Here is a 20,030-nt window from a genome sequence, read left to right on the forward strand (position 1 = left end):
GATTAAGGCTTTATATCTCGGGATTTGATGTTGGAACTATGTTCACCATCCAGAAAAAAATCCTGGTCCCATGGAGCCCTCCTAAGCAAATTGGTCCTTCAACTGATTTAGGTGACCCTGTGTTCCAAAGACACCCAGACAGGGTCGATTTAACCATCCCGCCGCCTCTCCAGGTTCCTAAATCTCAGCTACCATGACCACATCTCTAGCCCAGCCTAATGTCCATTCTGGACGGGGTACGTTACCTCCTTAATCTCACCCAGCCTAAACTAGCCCAAGATTGTTGGTTGTGCCTAAAAGCAAAACCCCCATATTATGTTGGTTTAGGAGTAGAAGCCAGGCTAAAATTGACTCTCTTCCTTGTCGTACACGCCCCCATGCCCTTACACTAGGATACGTGTCAGGAAACGCCTCCTGTCTAATTAGCACCAGGTATAACTTGTCTGCGTCTCCCTTTCAGGCCACCTGTAATCAATCTCTACTTACTTCCTTAAACACCTCAGTCTCCTACCAGACACCTAACAATACCTGGTTGGCCCATACTTCAGGCCTCACTCGCTGCATCAATGGGACTGAACCTGGGCCTCTCCTGTGCATGTTGGTTCATGTGCTCCCCTAGGTCTGTGTGTACAGCGGGCCAGAAGGGCAACTTCTCATCGCTCCCCTTGAATTACATTCCAGGTTTCGCCGAGCCACCCCACTCCTTGTACCCCTTCTGGCCAGCCTTAGCATAGCTGGATCAGCAGCCATTGGCATGGCTGCCCTGGTTCAGAGAGAAGCTGGACTAATGTCCCTGTCTCAACAAGTAGATGCTGATTTAAGCAATCTCCAATCAGCCATAAATATGCCGCATTCCCAGGTAGAGTCTCTAGCGGAAGTAGTCCTTCAAAACCGCCGAGGCCTGGATCTGCTATTTCTCTCCCAAAAAGGGTTATGTGCAGCTCTAGGAGAGAGCTGTCGTTTCTATGCCAATCAGTCTGGAGTCATAAAGGATCCTCTCCAAAGATTTTGAAAAAATCTAGACAGACGCCAGCAAGAACAGGAAAATAACACCCCTGGTACCAAAACATGTTTAACTGGAATCCATAGCTGAATCCTCTAATTACTGGATTGGCAGGATCCCTTCTCCTCCTCTTGTTAGGTTTAGTTTTCGGGTCTTGTATATTAAATTGGTTTCTTAACTTTATAAAGCAGCGCATAGCTTCTGTGAAACTTATGTATCTTAGGACCCAATATAACCCCCTTGTTATAACCGAGGAATCAATGATTTGATTCCCCCAAAACATGAGTGGGGAATGTGATACTCTACCTTGTTTTAACCTGATTGTCTCTCTTAGCCGAGAGAGCTGGACAGACCCCATTTTTGTTTCTTCACTTGCATCCCCCTTATCCCCCCATCCCTTAAGGACATAACTAGTGCAAGCTGACTCCAAGCTCATCCAGGAATGCGCTTACTGATGAGATATTGAGACAAGCTGAACCAGCAGTTCCTGGGGACGCGCTTGGGGGATGGTACCCAAAGCCTCTGCATTATCTCTTTGTGATAGTTTGAGCCCCTGCACCTGGAACTGTTTACTTTTCTGTAAATGTAAGCAGTTAATCTTTTTAAATTTGTTTGCTTGTTCTGCTTCTGTAAAAATTGCTTCAGCTATACTCCCCCTCCCCTATTTAGACCACGGTATAAAAAGAAATCTAGCCCCTTCTTCGGGACCGAGAGAATTTTGAGCTCTAGCCATGTTTCGGTCGCTGGCAATAAAAGGACTCCTGAATTAGTCTCAGAGTGTGGCGTTTCTCTACAACTCACTTGGTTACAACACTCAAAGTGCTGGAATTACAGGTGTGAGCCACCATGCGCATCCTAAATGGTGATTTTAAATTAATTACTATAGTCCCTTCAAAGTGTTGTCATATAAACCACTTATATTAATATTAAATCAAATGAAGCAAGGACTCTTGACATCTTTGTTAAATTTTAAAAATCTAGCAGTGCCATAGGCTTTTAATTTTTCCATCACAAGGAAAAAGAGGAAACTGGTAATAATCTCCCTCTGACAGAATTATCTCACAAGTTTAGAAACTGTACTTAAAGAATTCAGAAACCCCATCTCTACTAAAAATAACAAAATTAGCCAGGCGTGGTGGCGCATACCTGTAATCCCAGCTACTCAGGAGTCTGACGCAGGAGAATCGCTTGAACCCAGGAGGCAGAGGTTGCGGTGAGCCGAAATTGCACCAATGCACTCCAGCCTGGGCAACAAGAGTGAAACTCCGTCTCAAGAAAAAAAAAAGAAAGAATAAGAAATGTCAACTGTAGCATTTAACACAGCATTGAAGTTATCTGTTGACGCATAGCAAATTACCCTAAACTCAGAAGCTTAAAACAACAAGAATTTAGTATCTCACATACTTTCTGAGGGTCAGGAATACAGGAGCTGCTATAGCTGACTGCTTGTGACTGAGTCTCTCATGCAGTTGCAGTCAAATAATTGGCAGGGGCTGCAGTCATCTCAAGGTTTGACTGGGGCTGGGAGATGTGCTTCCAAGGGTGACCCACTTGGTTATAGGAAGGCCCCAGCTCCTCCCAGGCTATTGGGTGGAGGGCTTAGTTCCTTGCTACATGGGCCTCTCCATAGGCTGTCTCGGTATCCTCATGACATGGCAACTAACTTCTCTCAAAGTGGGGGCAGCAGCCTTTAAGACAGAAGTCAATGTGCCTTTTATTATTATATTTAATCTCAGCAGTGACATCTATCACTGGTACTATATTCTATTAGTCTCACAGTCCAACCCTGGTACAATGTGGGAGGGAACTACATAAGAGTGTGAATAGTAGGAGGTAGGAATCATTGGGAAACATTTTGGAGGTCAGTTATTGTATCAGTTGCTAGGATAACCAGTTGGAATTAGGATTTTTTAAAAAAGCCATTTTCATAAGACAAGGCAATCTTTTCTAGAGAAGTTCCAATACCTTTGATATGCAGAGCACTGCGTTAGGCGGTATCCAAGGCAGGCCTGTAGTGAATGCTGTTGGTACCCAGCCACTACCCCTGGGCAATCATATGCAGACCGCTGGCTTCTTACTGCAGGCACCTATAGACTCAGCCTAAGACCTTCCCATGAGGCAGGCTGGAAGTGCTGGAGCTTTAACACCTCTGGAGTGGCTCTAAAACAATGGGGAAGAGAGATGGTGTAGACATATGTCAGCTTCATCGGCCTGGGGGTTGTGACAACTTGGAAGTTGTTTCTACACAATCCCCCAGAGTTCCCAAGCTGACAGAGCCCTCATTGATCACAGAGCTAACCGGCTCACCGACGCACTCTATAGTCGTTCCCATCGCTCCCGTCTCACTTCTCCATCCCCTACCTACCAAATAAACTTCTTGCACTCATATTCTTCCCTCAGGTCGGCTTATCGGGCAAGCCTCCTTAGGTAAAAATCTTGCTTTCAACATTTCCTTTCCATTATGCGCTAAGAACTCAGATCTCTTCCCGCTGCGGCAGCCCCGCCCTTTCCTTGCGGCTCCGCCCTTTCCGTGAAGTCACGCCCCCTCCTTAGGCTGTCTCTGTCTCCCTAAAAGAAGAGCGAGTCTCTTCGCTGCTCTGTAACTCCCAGAGCTGGCTCAGAAAAAGTTTCACATTGCCATAGGGGAACTCCTCCTAGGAGAGGCTGCACCCATTGCACGTAAGAAGCGGTAAAAATGTTCGCGGCCATCTTATCAGGCTGCTGGAAACAAAGAAAGCTCAGCATTGATGTCTGGGCGCCCCCATGTTAGTCACAGGAGGTTTTGGCATCTGGGATGCTGAGTTAAGAGCAGAGATGACATCTCTGTTTAGGGATCCAGGGACACTTGCTTCTCCTTGTCCTAAAATAGCCTTATCTTTTGGTCGGGCAAAGAAAGGGCGTAACCATCCGTTGTACGGCACAGCTTTAAACATGGCCGCCCCCGGTAGGAGTCAAGCGGGCGTCGCCATCATACCTCCCATTACAGCTTTGAGAAACCCAGAATCCTGTTCTCTGGAACGTTGCCGGGTGGCCGCTGACAGCCTCAAAGTCGCAATTGAGTCTGCGCACCGGCCATTCAGGATGGGACGACCTTATACCGCGATAAGGCTGTGTGGCAGGACGATCAATTTCAGATTCTGGGCGCAGCATAAATGGGAAGGGTCGGTTTGAGAAACGGTCAAACCTGGGAACTGGTGAAGGATAGTGAGCTGCCGACTACGGTGGCCGACTGGGTCAGTTATGGGTGCCCGTGAGGGTCAACGACAAGGGGACTGAAGGGTTAAGAGATTGGACGTCTGAACCTCGCGGGGCCTCAGTGGTGGCAGGCAGAGGTTGGCGGGAGTCAATGGCACAGTCTCTGAAGAAGATGGATTGGGAGTGTGTGGGAATCAATAAATGCGAGTTCTGTGAAATGTCTTGATTTTCAGGGTGCATGGGGTCAGTTATAGTGGTCTTCATGGGTCTGGGGTCAATTGGGATTTTTCAGACACTGGTTTAGAGAGCTTTAAGTTTAATGATCTGAGCCCGAGAGGATGAGTGATCGGAGGTTCTAAGTTCTGTGGGCAGTAATAGTTTGGGTACCGGAATTGGTGATTGTGGAAACTTTGGGGTTCAGTTATGAGGGGGGTCAGTGGTGATGAATATTTGGAGAAATGTTTTGGGCCATCGGTGATTGAGACTTACTTCATATCATCGGTGGAGGATCGGAGAGTAATAACGATTGGACTTTTGTAGATCAGGGAATGGAGAATAGAGTCAAGTGTGCTTATCTTAAAGGTACGCCTCAATGAGGCTCAGTTATTCGGACTGTCACTTGTGGGTGGGGGTGGGACTGTGAGAATCAACAATTAATCCTCAGTCGTTGGGATATCATTGGCGAACAGTGTGGGTTCACGATTGGGGGCGGTGTAAATTCACTGGCAATCAGATCGGATCAGTGTGCTTTGTAGTTACTGACCAGTAGTCTCTCCTGGTCAGATTTAAACATACGGGAATATCAGTGACTATGAAAACCTCTGAGGGTTGGAGATTGGAGGCCGGTGACTGGGGACACTATGTGTGTCTGATTAGGAGGCTTATAAGGGTTGGTGTTGAGGGTCCTGAAATGTGGAGATTGGGGATGGGAAAATCACAGATTTGAGGCTGAAAGCCTCAATCTGTGGGAACACATTTCACTCAAATGACACTCCCTAGCTGAATAGCAGCCAGTTCCTCTCCACCAAGGCCCATCTCAAAACTCTTTTCTGAACCCACACCCTTTTTATTGTTCTCCACAATAATGAAAATAATTTGAAAGGATCGCGTGCTAAACTTATCTGAAGTACCATGTTATTAAAGATGTGGCTTCTATTGTTCTTGTTAGTGATCTAATGCATATTTTTTCCTGTTTCCTTTAAGGTTCTTTCTGGTAAAAGTAATGACATACGCATCTGTGACAGCATCCCAAGAGTGAGCCTGGTTTCTGGAAATCCATTCCGACTCTGTGACAGCAGGGATGGATGTGACCTTGCCCGTGGTTAGAAAACAAATTTACTGAGTAAGTATCTAAAATGATAATGTAGGCTGGGTGCAGTGGCTCATGCCTGTAATCCCAGCACTGTGGGAGGCCAAGGTGGGTGGATCATTTGAAGTCAGGAGTTACCAGCCTGGTCAACATGGTGAAACCCTGCCTCTACTAAAAACACAAAAATTAGCTGGGCGTGGTGGCGGGCGCCTGAGGTCCCAGCTACTCTGGAGGCTGAGGCAGGAGAATCATTTGAACCCTGGAGGTGGAGATTGCAGTGAACCGAGATTGTACCACTGCACTCCAGCCTGGATGACAGAATGAGACTCTGTCTCAAAATAAATAAATAAATACAAATAAACAAAATAAAATAAAATGATAATGTAAAAGATTTGGCTGAAAGAGCAAACTGAGAGTGTTTAGAAAATACTTTCATCTAGGCTCAGCTTAAAAATAAATTATCAAAGGAAGAGAAACTAGATTTGGAATTTATTGTATTCTGAGAGTCTTTTTGCCTTGTCCTATATATTTTACGCATAGCCACATTTAACCTTCACTAATCAGTTCCTTATAAAGTCCTGGCAGAAAAAATTCGAGACAGATAAAGCCACAACAACCACAAAACAAAATTTAAAGCTACTTTTAGAAACTGTTCATCACTGAAACTGAAATTGAATAGTTATTAAAATGGCTGAGATGGGATTGCAAATAAAATGGAAATAAGATTTAAAATAATAGATGTAGGGGATATAAGTGCAGTTTTGTTACATGGATATATTTCTTTTTTTTTTTTTTTTTTTTTTTTTTGAGGCGGAGTCTGGCTCTCTTGCCTAGGCTAGAGTGCAGTGGCCGGATCTCAGCTCACTGCAAGCTCCACCTCCTGGGTTCACGCCATTCTCCTGCCTCAGCCTCCCGAGTACCTGGGACTACAGGCGCCCGCCACCTCGCCCAGCTAGTTTTTTGTATTTTTTAGTAGAGACGGGGTTTCACTGTGTTAGCCAAGATGGTCTCGATCTCCTGACCTCGTGATCCACCCGTCTCGGCCTCCCAAAGTGCTGGGATTACATGGATATATTTCATAGTGGGGAAGCCTGGGCTTTTAGTGTAACTATCACTTGAATAATGTACATTGAACCTATCTGGTAATTTCTCATTCCCTACCCGCTTCCTAGCCTCCCTCCATTCAGAGTCACTCATGTCTATTATTCTGCTTTCTATGTCCATATGTACACATGATTTTTTTTTTTTTGAGACGGAGTCTCGCTCTGTCGCCCAGGCTGGAGTGCAGTGGCCGGATCTCAGCTCACTGCAAGCTCCGCCTCCCGGGTTTACGCCATTCTCCTGCCTCAGCCTCCCAAGTAGCTGGGACTACAGGCGCCCGCCACCTCCCCGGCTAGTTTTTTGTATTTTTTAGTAGAGACGGGGTTTCACCGTGTTAGCCAGGATGGTCTCGATCTCCTGACCTCGTGATCCACCCGTCTCGGCCTCCCAAAGTGCTGGGATTACAGGCTTGAGCCACTGCGCCCGGCCCATATGTACACATTATTATCTTATAAGTGAGAACATGCAGTATTTGACTTTCAGTTTCTGAGTCAGAAAATAAGATTTTGACCATTACTCTAATGAAAAGGTACAATGCCAAAACAATATTTTAACTTTAAAAAATTATTACATTTGATCTTTATGTAACCTTCAGAAAAAGCACAATGCCTGTAGCATCTTAAGAAATAAAGGCAGCTGGATGCTAAGGCAGGTAACATCTTTCAGAACCCACATAGGTCATGTTTTAGTTTTAAAAGCAGATAGTCCCTATTTTTCATTTGCACAGAATCAAACACAGATAGCTGCTTAGCATGGGTGAAGTAATAAGCCAGGGAAAGGAGTTTGGGTATTTTTTCCTCCACGTTGATTCCCTTCACTACCCATACTGTGCTCAGTGCCAGGTTTCAGAGCAAATAATTAAAAAAAAAAAGTTTTACATAAACCTTTTATTGTGATATAAGATATATGCAAAAATGTATATAAATATGCAGCTCAATGAATTGTCACAAGGGAATACCCCTGGGTATTGCACTCAGATCAGAAAACAACATTCTAGCACCATGCCCTCATGATGCCCCTCCCAGTTACTACTCTGCCAGAGGGAACCATTCTCCTAGCTTCTAACCTTACAGATTAGTTTTGTCTGTTTTTGATCCCTAATGTAATGGGATATTCATTGAGGGGAGGAGCACCATGGGGAGAGGCAAGATGTGGCTGTGTTTGAACAAAATTTCTTTTTTTTTTTTTTTTTGGAGACGGAGTTTCACTCTTGTTGCCCAGGCTGGAGCGCAATGGGGTGATCTCGGCTCACCACAACCTCCACCTCCCGGGTTCAAGCGGTTCTCCTGCCTCAGCCTCTCAAGTAGCTGGAATTACAGGCACGCACCACCATGCCCAGCTAATTTGTATTTTTAGTAGAGGTGTATTTTTAATTTGTATTTTTTAGTAGTGAGCCACTGTGCCCAGCCTGTGTTTGAACAAAATTTCTAAGTTTGAATGGAGATAATTTCATTTATATAACAGACATTTCTCCAGGTCATTAAATATTCCCTTTTTGGCCAGGCACAGTGGCTTACGTCCGTAATCTCAGTGCTTTGGTAGGCTGAGGTAGGACGATTGTTTGAGGCCAGAAGCTTGAGACCAGCCTGCGCAACATAGCGAAACTCCATCATTACACAAAATTTAAAAATTAGCTGGGTAGTCTGGGCATGTTGGCTCACGCCTGTAATCCCAGCACTTTGGGAGGCCAAGGCGAGTGGATCACCTCAGGTCAGGAGTTCAAGACCAGCCTGACCAACATGGTGAAACTCCATCTCTACTAAAAATACAAAAAAAAAAAAAAAATTAGCTGGGCTTGGTGGTGGGTACCTGTAATCCCAGCTACTTGGGAGGCTGAGGCAGGAGAATTAGTTAAACCCAGGAGGCAGAGTTTATAGTGAACCGAGATTGCACCACTGCACTCCAGCCTGGGCAAGAAGAGTGAAACTCTGTCTCAAAAAAAAAAAAAATTAGCTGGGTGTGGTGGCTCACACCTGTGATCCTAGCTACTGGAGAGGCTGAGGTGAAAGAATTCCTTGAGCTCAGGAGTTCAAGGTTGCAGTGAGCTATGATCGTGCCACTGCACCCTAGCCTGGGTGACAGAGTGAGACCCTGTTTCAAAAAAAAAGAATTCTTTAAAAAAATTGAGGCATAATACACATGTAGTCAAGTGGGCTTATCTTTAAGGTACAACTCAATGAATTTTTATATTACAGAATCCTGTAACCACAGCCTAGATCAAGATATTCATCGCTTCTAACACCTTGAAGGTGTCCTTACTGGTCAATACCTACTGCCACCCCAGGGGTAACTAGGGTTTAATATAGTGGATTACTTTTGCCTGCTTTTGAATTTGAACTGAATTTCATATATCCCCTATGAGTCCACTTGATTGACTCATATTCATTGAATTTGACAGGATTCCATTTGAATCATATACATGTGAAGCCAAGGCATTCATACCATGAGGAAATTTTGTTTGAAATTCTGAAACCACACAAACACCAGGACAAAATTCTAAACTGAAGGCTGGGTGTGGTGGCTCATGCCTGTAATCCCAGCACTTTGGGAGGCTGAAGCGGGTGGATCAGGAGCTCGAGACCAGCCTGGCCAACAGAGTGAAACCCCATCTCTACTAAAAATACAAAAATTAGCCTGGTATGGTGACGAGAGCCTGTAGTCCCAGCTACTCAGGAGGCTGAGGCAGGATAATCATTTGTACTTGGGATGTGGAGGTTGCTGAAAACACAGTCGACTATCCAGTAACAGATATGAAAACAAAATTGGAGTACCTATGTGAAAGCATAAAACATTACATTTTGAGATATATAGAAAGTCTTGAGTAAATATTGAAGCCTTGTTCTTGGATTGGAAGGCTCAACAATTTTCAGAATTGTCAGTATTTTCTTACATGAATGGACAAATTCAGTGAAATGTTAAGCAAAATCTTAAGAAGGGATCTCTTTGCCCCAAATTATAACAGAATAATTCTATAGTTTATGTTGAAGATGAAACATTTGAGAATATCTAGGACATTTATGAAAAATAAGTAATAAGAGGTAATGTGCTAAACAAAGCTTTCAAACATACAGCTTCAGGAGACAGAGGCTACAACCTAAGAGGAAGAATAAGTTGAGGGAGAAGATACTGAGTTCGCTTTTGTGAAACCACAATGGGTGGCAATGAGAGACCTATGATCTAGTTTAAAAAAATTTTTTTTTTTTAGAGACAAGAGTTTCCCACTTTTTCTCCAGGCTGGAGTACAATGGCGCGATCTTGGCTCACTGCAACCTCTGCCTCCTGCGTTCAGGTGATTCTCTTGCCTCAGCCTCCCGAGTAGCTGGGACTAGAGGCATATGCCACCACGCCCGGCTAATTTTTACATTTTTAGTAGAGATGGGTTTTCACCACGTTGGTCAGGCTGGTCTTAAACTCCTGACCTCAGGTGATCCACCCACCCCGGCCTCCCAAGTGCTGGGATTACAGGCGTGAGCCACTGTGCCCGGCCTATGATCTAGTTTTAAGTTTGTGACTGAGAGCATCTAGATGATGGTATCTATATGGCAAAATATGACTTTTGAGTTCAAATGTTAGGGACTGATGATAAGGGTGTGTAAGTCACAATCATGTCACAATGCTGAGATAGTGCCCATCAGATGGCTGCCATGCTGTTAGAAGAGTGACTGACTGCAGGGCAATACTGCTTTCCAAGATTGACTCTTTTTTTTTTTTCTTTAATTTGGATTCTTGCTCTGTCACCCACACTGGAGTACAGTGGTGCGATCTCAGCTCACTGTAACCTCTCCTTCCCAGGTCCAAGCAATTCTCCTTCCTCAGCCTCCTGTGTAGCTGGGACTACAGGTGTGTACCACCATACCCAGCTAATTTTTGTATTTTTAGTAGAGATGGGGTTTTACCATGTTGGCCAGGTTGGTCTTGAACTCCTGGCCTCAAGCAATCTGCCCACCTCGGCCTCCCAATATGCTGGGATTACAGGCATGAGCCACTGTGCCCTGCCTGAGATTGACTCTTTACCAAGAAAGATAATGATTGATTTCATCTTCACGCGGATTCTCTCCATAGTTGCTCAGTTTTAGGGAGGAATTGGGGCTGAGGGAGGAAGGGATCTTTTTCACATTTCCTTATTAATCAGGATAGGTGGCACTGCTTTTGTCTGCCACACTTGGCTCCGTGTTCAGATGGGCATCCCCAGTAGGAAAAAATCCGTTTTTAAATAAAAAAGGAAAATTACTAATTTTTCCTTGTTGTTGAAGGAAATTGAAGAAAACATTCATCATAGTTTTACCATATGTATCCAGTTACTGTTTCCTGCCTTAATATTTTAGTCTGTATCTACAGCTGGAGGTGATTTTAGTAATCCCAGCTACTTGGGAGGCTGAGGCAGGAGAATCCCTTGAACGCAGGAGGTGGAGGCTGCAGTGGGCTGAGATCGCACCACTACACTCCAGTGTGGGCAACAAGAGAGAAACTCTGTCTAGAAAAGAAAAAAAAAAAGCACATCAAATGTTGCATTGCTCTTTTAGAAGGCAAATCTGTCTCTGAGAGGCAGCAAGACTAAGAAGTTATAAACCGAAGCACCACAGCCAGGCTAGTCGGGTGTATATCTCAGTGCTGCTGTGTGCTAGTTCTTCAGCTCTCTCAGGTACTATGTCTTTATCTAGAAACGGAGTAGGACTCGGTTTAGAGGGCAGTGTGAGGAATAAATGAGTCAATTTGAGGAAATAACCTGCACAGTGCCTAAGTTGAGATCAGGGCTCAATAAATACAAGCTAGGTTTTTTTTTTTCTTTTCTATTTCTGTCAGTTTCTATGATGTGTCATAGTTTTATTTGTTCTTCCTATGTAAGACCATGCTTGTTTTGATTGGTCATTATTGTAAATTTTGTTATTGTTATTATTGCTATTATCTAAATAAATATATAATTATGAGGCTATTGGAAAAGTTAGAAAATGAACACTTCAAAAATGCAATGTAAATTCCTTTCAATCCCCAACTCAGAGAAAGCAACTGTTAATATTTTCATAGATTTGGACTTACATAATTAAAAAAATAGAATTATGCTTCACATCGTATGTTATGACTTGTATTTCCTGCTTCAAAATACATCACAAATGTAGTTCCAAGTCAGAGTACACCACTCCATTACTATTTCTTTTTTTTTTTTTTTTTTTTTCCTGAGGTGGAGTGTCACTCTGTCACCCAGGCTGAAGTGCAGTGGTGCAATCTCGGCTCACTGCAACCTCTGCCTCCTGGGTTCAACTGATTCTCCGTCTCAGCCTCCCGTGTAGCTGGGATTACAGGCGCCTCCCACCACGCCCAGCTAATTTTTTCTGTTTTTAGTAGAGATGGGGTTTTGCTATGTTGGCCAGGCTAGTCTCGAATTCCTGACCTCAGTTGATCTGCCTGCCTTGGCCTCCCAAAGTGCTGGGATTACAAGGCGTGAGCCACCGCGCCCGGCCTCCACTACTATTACTAATGCCTGCGTTGTGTTCCATTCTGTGGCTCACCAATATCAGCCCGCCAATCTTTTAATTGCTGGGACAGGCTGGGTGTAGGATTATAGGCTCACACCTATAATCCCAGCACTTTGGGAGGCCAGGGTGGGTGGATTGCTTGAGTCCAGGAGTCCAAGACCAGCCTGGGAAACATGGCGAAACGCTGTCTCTACAAAAGAAAAAAAAAAAAATTAGCCAGGTGCGCTGGTGCACATCTATAGTCCCTCCTACTTGGATGCTGAGGTGGGAGGATCACCTAAGCCCGGGAGTTTGAGGCTGCAGCAAGCCATGATCATGCCACTGTACTCCAGGCTATCTCAAATAAAGAAATAGATAAATGAAAAAATAAATAAATTATTGTTGGTACATTTTGATTGCTTCCAGTTGTTTTACTTTTGTAAGCAAAGGTGAGATGAACATCCTTGTACCTTTATCTTTTCTTTTAGTGAGACGAATTAGTTCCTAGAGACACATTATTGGATGTTGAAGAGTGGTTTAATGAGTGTGCACTCTAAAAATTCTGATAGGGCCGGGCGTGGTGGCTCACGCCTGTAATCCCAGCACTTTGGGAGGCCAAGGTGGGTAGATCACGAGGTCAGGAGATTGAGACCATCCTGACTAACGTGGTGAAACCCCGTCTCTACTAAAAATACAAAAAAATTAGCCAGGCGTGGTGGCGGGCACCTGTAGTCCCAGCTACTGGGGACGCTGAGGCAGGAGAATGGTGTGAACCCAGAAGGTGGAGCTTGCAGTGATCCCAGATCTCACCACTGCACTCCAGCCTGGGCGACAGAGAAAAAAAAAAAAAATTCTGATATAAATTCCCTTCAGAAAGCTGTAATATCCTACCGTCCTACCAGCAGTGTAAGAGATATGATTTCCATCTTTACCAATCTTTTTTTTTTTTTTTTGAGACGGAGTCTTGCTCTGTCACCCAGGCTGGAGTGCAGTGGCCAGATCTCAGCTCATTGCAAGCTCCGCCTCCCGGGTTCACGCCATTCTCCTGCCTCAGCCTCCCGAGTAGCTGGGACTACAGGCGCCCGCCACCTCGCCCGGCTAGTTTTTTGTATTTTTTAGTAGAGACGGGGTTTCACCGGTTAGCCAGGATGGTCTCCATCTCCTGACCTCGTGATCCGCCCGTCTCGGCCTCCCAAAGTGCTGGGATTACAGGCTTGAGCCACCGCGCCCGGCCCTTTACCAATCTTGTAAGCCAAAAAGACCATTTTAATAATCTTGTGGAAAAGACTTTTACCGAAAATACTACCAGAAGCAGAAACTATAAGGGGAAAACAATCAACAAGTTGACTATTAAAAATAACCAATAAAACTTGTTTGGTATTTGGAAACTAATAAACCCAAGTTTAAGGACAAATGACAAATAAGGACAAATGTTATCTATAAAAACATGTTTATAACAAATATGACAAAGGATTAATAGCCTCAATATATAAAGAGCACTTATAAATTAATTTTTGCAAATAACTCAGGAAAATCATAAGTGCATAAACAGATTGTTTACAAAAGAAATGCAAATGACCAATAAATAGATGGGGAAAATGTCTTTCTCCATTAAAAATCAAAGGAGGGTAAAATAATAAATAAATGATGGGGATATTGAGACACAGAGAGACTAAGTAACTCACTCAACATCACACATCAGTAAATGGCAGCGCCTGCATTTGAACCGAGGTTTTCTGGTTTTCAAGTCTGTTTGACAGCCTCTTTCTGTTTTCACAGATGAGGAAACAGGCCTAGAGAGGTAAAGTGTCTAGCCCAGATTCTCTCAGTTAGTCAGAGGAAGTGCTTGGCTTCAAACTTGTATCTGAGTCATTCCTTGGCTCAGGGAGTGGCTCAGACACAAGGGTCTTTGTGGCATTTTCCCGTGCTGCAGTCCCAGAGCAGAGCCATCACTCAGCTATGTCTCCTGCACAGCCTCTGCAGGCTTTTCCCCCTGAGGCCCCAGGCAGTGTTTGGGGAGGGATGAGTGGATGACTCTCACCATGGGATCTGCTTATCTTCAGGTTCTCTGGGTGCCCTGCAGACCTTTGGATCCTGCCACCTTGCTGGACATTAGGGTTCTCTAGCTCCTGCCAGCCCTTAGAGCCACAGGACCTTGGTTACAACATCTACAGAAGGCCCTGCAGCTGAGTGTGAGTTACTGTTGAGAGACGGAGCTGTGAGCGCCTAGGCAGGCCAGGTTAAAGACCCTCTGTCCAGGAGAAGGGAACTTGGGATGAAAATTCCCTTCTGAAGGAATCACTGAGACCCCATACCTCTTGTCAGAGCAAAGACTCCCACATAAAAGGAAATAGCTTCATCCTTGAGCCAGAAGCTGACCAACCTGAAGACGTTACTCTTTTCAGGGACTCTCCATGGCTACATGAAGGGAGGAGGGTCAGCCCAAGATCCAGGGAGACAGAGTGAAGGGAGAGGTAGAGAGGCCAGAGTCTCGCTGCAGGTGCGATAGGTACGTTCTTTCAGGAGAAGGGGACATCCATCTAGCCCAGTGCATTCTGCTATCTTGTGGTATGGGGTATGGCCCATCCGCTCCTTTATTCTTGCTGGACCTTTCTAGACTTGCTCTCCTGTCATTTTTGGTACCTCACCTGGCCTCTTGGAATGTGATGAGTTCATTCCATCCTGACTCAGAGGCAGAAAAGGCCCTGGATTCTCAGAACGGTGGTGGTGGCAGAATTTATGGGCCTACTGTATATAATTTTGTTTTGTTTTTTTTTTTGAGATGGAGTTTCACTCTTGTCACCCAGGCTGGAGTACAATGGCACAATCTCTGAATTACAGACATGCACCACCATGCCCGGCTAATTTTTGTATTTTTAGTAGAGACAGAGTTTCACCATGTTGACCAGGTTGTTCTCGAACTCCTGACCTCAAGCGATCCGCCCACCTCGGCCTCCCAAAGTGCTGGGATTACGGGCTTGAATCACCGTGCATGACCAGTTTTTTTTTTTTTGAGATGGAGTTTCACTCTTGTTGCCCAGGCTGGAGTGCAATGGTGCGATCGCAGCTCACTGCAGCCTCCGCCTCCTGGGTTCAAGGGATTCTCCTGCCTCAGCCTCCCGAGTGGCTGGGATTATAGGCACACATCACCACACTCGGCTAATTTTGTACTTTTAGTAGAGATGGGGTTTCACTATGTTGGTCATGCTTGTCTGAAACTCCCGACCTCAGGTTATCCACCTGCCTCAGCCTCCCAAAGTGCTGGGATTACAGGGGTAAGCCACCGCACCCAGCCTTTTGTTTTTAACTAAACATTTTATTTGGAAATTTTTTTCCAAAAAAAAGCAAGAATATTACTGTAGTCTCCTATGTATTCCTTACCTAGGTTCATCTATATAAAGCCATGTTTACATGTGCTGTCTTTCTATATACAAATATATATGTATATAGATGATTATGTTATATCATAAATATATCATTCTTATTATTTCTTTTCTTTAACTACTTAAGACTAACTTGCGGATATGATGCTCCTTTACCCATAAGTACTTCAGGGTATATTTCCTAAGAATGAGAACATTTTCTTATATAACTGATAGTTTTCAGAACCAGGCAATTAACACTGATTACTAAGTCAGTGTTATAATGATTTAATAATCATGATAACTAGACTAATACAGAATATAGACTAGACTAATCCAGTCTACAACCAGATGTCAACTGTCACTTTATAGCAACTTTTCTTTTTTTTTTTTTTGAGACCAAGTCTCACTCTTGTCACCCAGGCTGGAGTGCAATGGCGTGATCTCAGCTCACTGCAACCTCTGCCTTCTGGGTTCAAATGATTCTCCTGCCTCAGGCTCCTGAGTAGCTGGGATTAGAGGCGCCTGCCACCATGCCTGGCTAATATGTGTAGTTTTAGTAGAGACAGGGTTTCACCACCTTGGCCAGGCTGGTCTCAAACTCCTGACCTCAGGCGATCCACGCACCTCGGCCTCCCAAAGTGCTGGGATTACAGGCGTGAGCCACTGTGCCTGGCCCTATAGCAACTTTTCTTTTTCCATCCCAGGATCCAATCCAGGATCATATGCTGCCTTCAGGTGACACATCCCTTTAGTCTCCTTTAATCAGGAGCAGTTTCTCGGTCTTCATATTCCATGAAGTCGACATTTTTGAAGAGTATAGGTAGGTTATTTTTTATATTGTAACTCAGTATGGTTTTGTCTGATGTCTCTCTTCATTGATTAGGTTCAGGTATGCATTTGGGGTGTGAATACCACAGAAGGGATGTTGTACCCTTCACAGTGCATTATATCAGAAGGCACATGATGTCTTATATTTCATTACTGGTCATGTTAACTGATCACTTGACTAAGCGATACTGCCAAGTTTTTCCAAGAAAAAGTTACTTCTTTTCCTTTTATAATCATTAAATGTCTTGGGGTGTGGGGCATTTAGATACTATGGCAACCATGCTTTATGGTCTACGCTTTATGACCTGTACAATATTTCAAAGTATTTGAAACAAGTAAGAGATAAAGGATATTTATTTGTTTATTTATTATTTAATTTTTGAGACAGGGTCTTACTCTGTTACCCAGGCCAGATTGCAGTAGTAGGATCATGGCTCACTGCAGCTTTGACCTCCTAGGCTCAAGTGATCCCCCACCTCAGCCTCCTGGATAGCTGGGACTACAGGTGTGCAACACCATGCCTGGCTAATTTTTTCTCTTTTTTTGTAGAGATAGCATTTTGCCATATTGTCCAGGCTGGTCTCTAGCTCCTGGCCTCAAATAAGGTGTGAGCCACCACACCCAGCTAAAAGCATGGATTTTTGTACAAGATTTACAAAGGAAATTTGCAATTTCTAAGACAGGCCTAGTCCCTTACACTCTGTTCTCTTTCTCCATCTTCTTCCCCCCACATGTCTACAGGTGTCAGATCTTTTTCCAAGAACAGCAGAAAATGATCGAGTACCAGGTGAGTATCACATTAAGTAACCCAGTTTTCCTTCCTGGGGAAACTGTCCTAGATAAAAAAAAAGTATGCATTGTAAGTATGTACAGTTTGTACATACAGGCTGGGTTCTCAGGGAAGCTGACTCATAGATGGAGATTTTTCTCACCGGAGGTTTATTAGGCAGGCTCTTAGAACCCCTGTAAGGCAGTGAGGGAAGCTGGATTGGGCTGAGGGAGTTGTTGAACAGAGGCCTCAGGGAATCTTATACTCTGGAGCTGGGATGGCCTTCAGCATTGTTGTGAATGGAGGCAAGGAGGCTTTTATATTCTGAAATCAACTAATCATTGATTGTAGGCTGCCTCAAGGAGGGTAGATATCCTTGGATGGCACAGTACCCTTTGTCCAAGGATAATTCTCAGAAAGGTTTTAAGCTGGCCGCTAGCGGTAGCTCACACCTGTAATCCCAGCACTTTGGGAGGCCAAGGCAGTTGGATCACCTGAGGTCAGGAGTTTGAGACCAGCCTGGCCAACACGGTGAAACCCTGTCTCTACTAAAAAAAATACAAAAATTAGCTGGGCATGGTGGCGCATGCCTGTATTTCCAGCTACTCGGGAGGCTGAGGCAGGAGAATCTCTTGAGCCCAGGAGATGGAGGTTGTAGTGAGCCGAGATTGTACCACTGCACTCCAGCCTGGGCAACACAGCAAGACTCCGTCTCAAAATTAATTAATTAAGTACGTAAGTAAAATCAACCAAGTGAAGAGGCCCATGAAGCAGAGTTTAGGAGAGTTCCACATATAGAACTTCTGTCTTTTCCTAAGGGAGTCCAAAACAGTGCTAAATCCTCCCAGCAGTAACGTGTGCCAATACACATGGAGCCTTGCCAACAAGGAAAGTGCACCTAAGCCCTGGTGTCCACTTTTTATTGGTGGTTGATCATGTAGAAAGGCTTGACTGTTCCCACTGCTGACCTCAGTTTGCAGCCCTTTCAAGAGATTGATCTGATGCCTGTGACCCAAAGCCCTCATTATAAACCACATCATTAGACTATCTAGTGTGGCCCAAGGCCACTAGGTAAACAAGGACACTCTGAGGACATTCCAAGAGTATAGAGATTACTTCCCAGCAGCTGAGGGCAAAGGCCACACCTCTGTTTTGGCAAGGTCAAATTCTTTAATACACAGTCACTTAAAGACAGGATCACCAGGACCTTCCTAGGCTGGTACCCATGGGTCTCCCTCAGTGACTGTCCTGCTCCTTCACAACTTATGCCGGGATCTCCAGGGCTATCAGTTCTTTTTTTCTTTTTTTTTTTTTTTGAGACGGAGTCTCGCTCTGTCACCTAGGCTAGAGTGCAGTGGCGTGATCTCGGCTCACTGCAAGCTCTGCCTCCCGGGTTCACGCCACTCTCCTGCCTCAGCCTCCTGAGCAGCTGGGACTACAGGCGCCCGCCACCTCTCCTTTTTTTGCTCTCCTTTTTTTGTTTTGTTGTTTTAATTTTTAAAAAATTTTTGTGGCTACATAGTAGGTGTGTGTATTTATGGCAACATGTGTTGGTACAGGCATCATGCAATGTGAAATAATCACCCCATGCAGAATGGGGTCTGCTCTTCTTTACAGCGTTCTATCTTTCTCTAATGGTTACTGTCCTGCTTGTGAACATCACCTTTCACACAGGTTACTATAGGGTCTTTCCTCTCACTTCCCTCCAGGTCACCCACCACACTTCTCTTTCCATCCATTGGCTTTAAAACTGCCTGTGAGTTTACATTGAAAGTGCATCTCTTGTAGGCAGCATTTTTTTTTTATTCAGTCTGACGATCTCTGCCTTTTTGGAGTGTTTAGTCTTTTTTTTTTTTTTTTTTTTTTTGAGACAGAGTCTCATTTTATTACCCAGGGTAGAGTGCAGTGGCACTTTCTGGGCTCACTGAATCTTCTGCCTCCCAGCTTCAAGCGATTCTCCTGCCTCAGCCTCCTGAAGTGCTTGGATTACAGTCATGAGCCACCGTGCCTGGTCTGGAGTGTTCAGTCTTATATTAAATTATATTACATTTAATGTTTATTAAATTACATTATTGGTATAGTAGGATTTATATCTGTCATTTTCGTGTCTGTTTTCTATTTATCCCATCTACTCTTTTGTTCCTCTATTTCTTCTTTCCTCTCTTTTGTTGTGCTATTGTGGATGAATGGAACAGTTTTCAGAATTCTGTTTATTTATATCAGGTACACCTCTCATTATGATTTAGTGGTTACTCTAGGGATACAATATATGTCTTTAACTTTTCACAGTTTATTTAGAGTTATCATTATACCACTTCACATAGAATGCAAGAAGCTCACCTCATGCCTTCTAGAATATGCTTTCTGCGTACACTTCTTCTTGGATAGGGTTTCCATTGTCCTAAAGTCCATCATTTCTTTCTTTTTTTTTTTTTTGAGTCGGAGTCTCGGCCTGGCCTCCAGGCTGGAGTGCAATGGCACAATCTCAGCTCACTGCAACCTCTGCTTCCCGGGTTCTAGCGATTCTCCTGCCTTAGCCTCCTGAGTAGCTGAGACTACAGGCACCCGCCACCATGTCCGGCTAATTTTTCTATTTTTAGTAGAGATGGGGTTTCACCATGTTGGCCAGGCTTGTCTTGAACACCTGACCTCAGGTGATCCACCCACCTCAGCCTCCTAAAGTGCTGGGATTACAGGGGTAAGCCACCACGCCCGGCCCTAAAGCGCATCATTTCATTGCTGGCCGACCTCTACATGCTTTTCTCTTGTTACAAGGTAACTTGCCACCCCTAAAATCGCCGTTTTGCCCCCCAGTCTTTGTTCCCACTGCTCCCCTGCATAGAATGCAGTTTTCCGTCTTCCTGGGGAGACTCAGCTTTCCATATCCCTGGGCTCCGAAGCCTAACCGGACCCTAAAAAATTTAACAGACCATTCGCTTCTCTGTATGCCATAGCCTAGATGTCCTGCCATCACAGCTCTTGTGACACTTTTACCCTGATGGCTTTA

General features: G+C 44.4%; 2 protein-coding genes across 10 annotated transcripts in view; one reads left to right on the forward strand and one right to left on the reverse strand.

Annotated features, from left to right (window-relative positions):
- Positions 1 to 4,192, reverse strand: part of ZNF569 (zinc finger protein 569) — a 107,991-nt gene extending 103,799 nt beyond the window's left edge. Inside the window, exons 1-3 of one of the 2 annotated variants that reach the window (XM_077982406.1) lie at positions 3,978 to 4,192; positions 2,969 to 3,163; positions 2,150 to 2,272 (exon numbers count right to left, since the gene is read on the reverse strand). The gene's annotated coding sequence lies outside the window, so the exon portion shown is untranslated. Of the gene's footprint in view, positions 1 to 2,149; positions 2,273 to 2,968; positions 3,164 to 3,368; positions 3,507 to 3,977 lie in introns of those variants that run through there. The other variant, XM_077982404.1, reaches the window with a different exon arrangement.
- ZNF793 (zinc finger protein 793) overlaps positions 1 to 20,030 on the forward strand; it is a 62,264-nt gene that overhangs the window by 31,039 nt on the left and 11,195 nt on the right. Inside the window, exons 1-4 of one of the 8 annotated variants that reach the window (XR_013410545.1) lie at positions 4,055 to 4,780; positions 5,402 to 5,540; positions 16,131 to 16,246; positions 16,996 to 17,041. The exons of 1 other annotated variant lie outside the window; for it this stretch is intronic. Coding sequence is in view for 6 of the 7 variants with exons in the window: in XM_077982526.1 (XP_077838652.1) it covers positions 17,027 to 17,041 (15 nt within the window). In the remaining variant the exon portion in view is untranslated. Of the gene's footprint in view, positions 1 to 4,054; positions 4,781 to 5,401; positions 5,541 to 16,130; positions 16,247 to 16,995; positions 17,042 to 20,030 lie in introns of those variants that run through there. 6 more of the 8 variants (XM_077982526.1, XM_077982528.1, XM_015123643.3 and 3 more) reach the window with 6 other exon arrangements.

This window comes from Macaca mulatta, chromosome 19 (assembly GCF_049350105.2).
Source record: "Macaca mulatta isolate MMU2019108-1 chromosome 19, T2T-MMU8v2.0, whole genome shotgun sequence".
NCBI lineage: Eukaryota > Metazoa > Chordata > Mammalia > Primates > Cercopithecidae > Macaca > Macaca mulatta.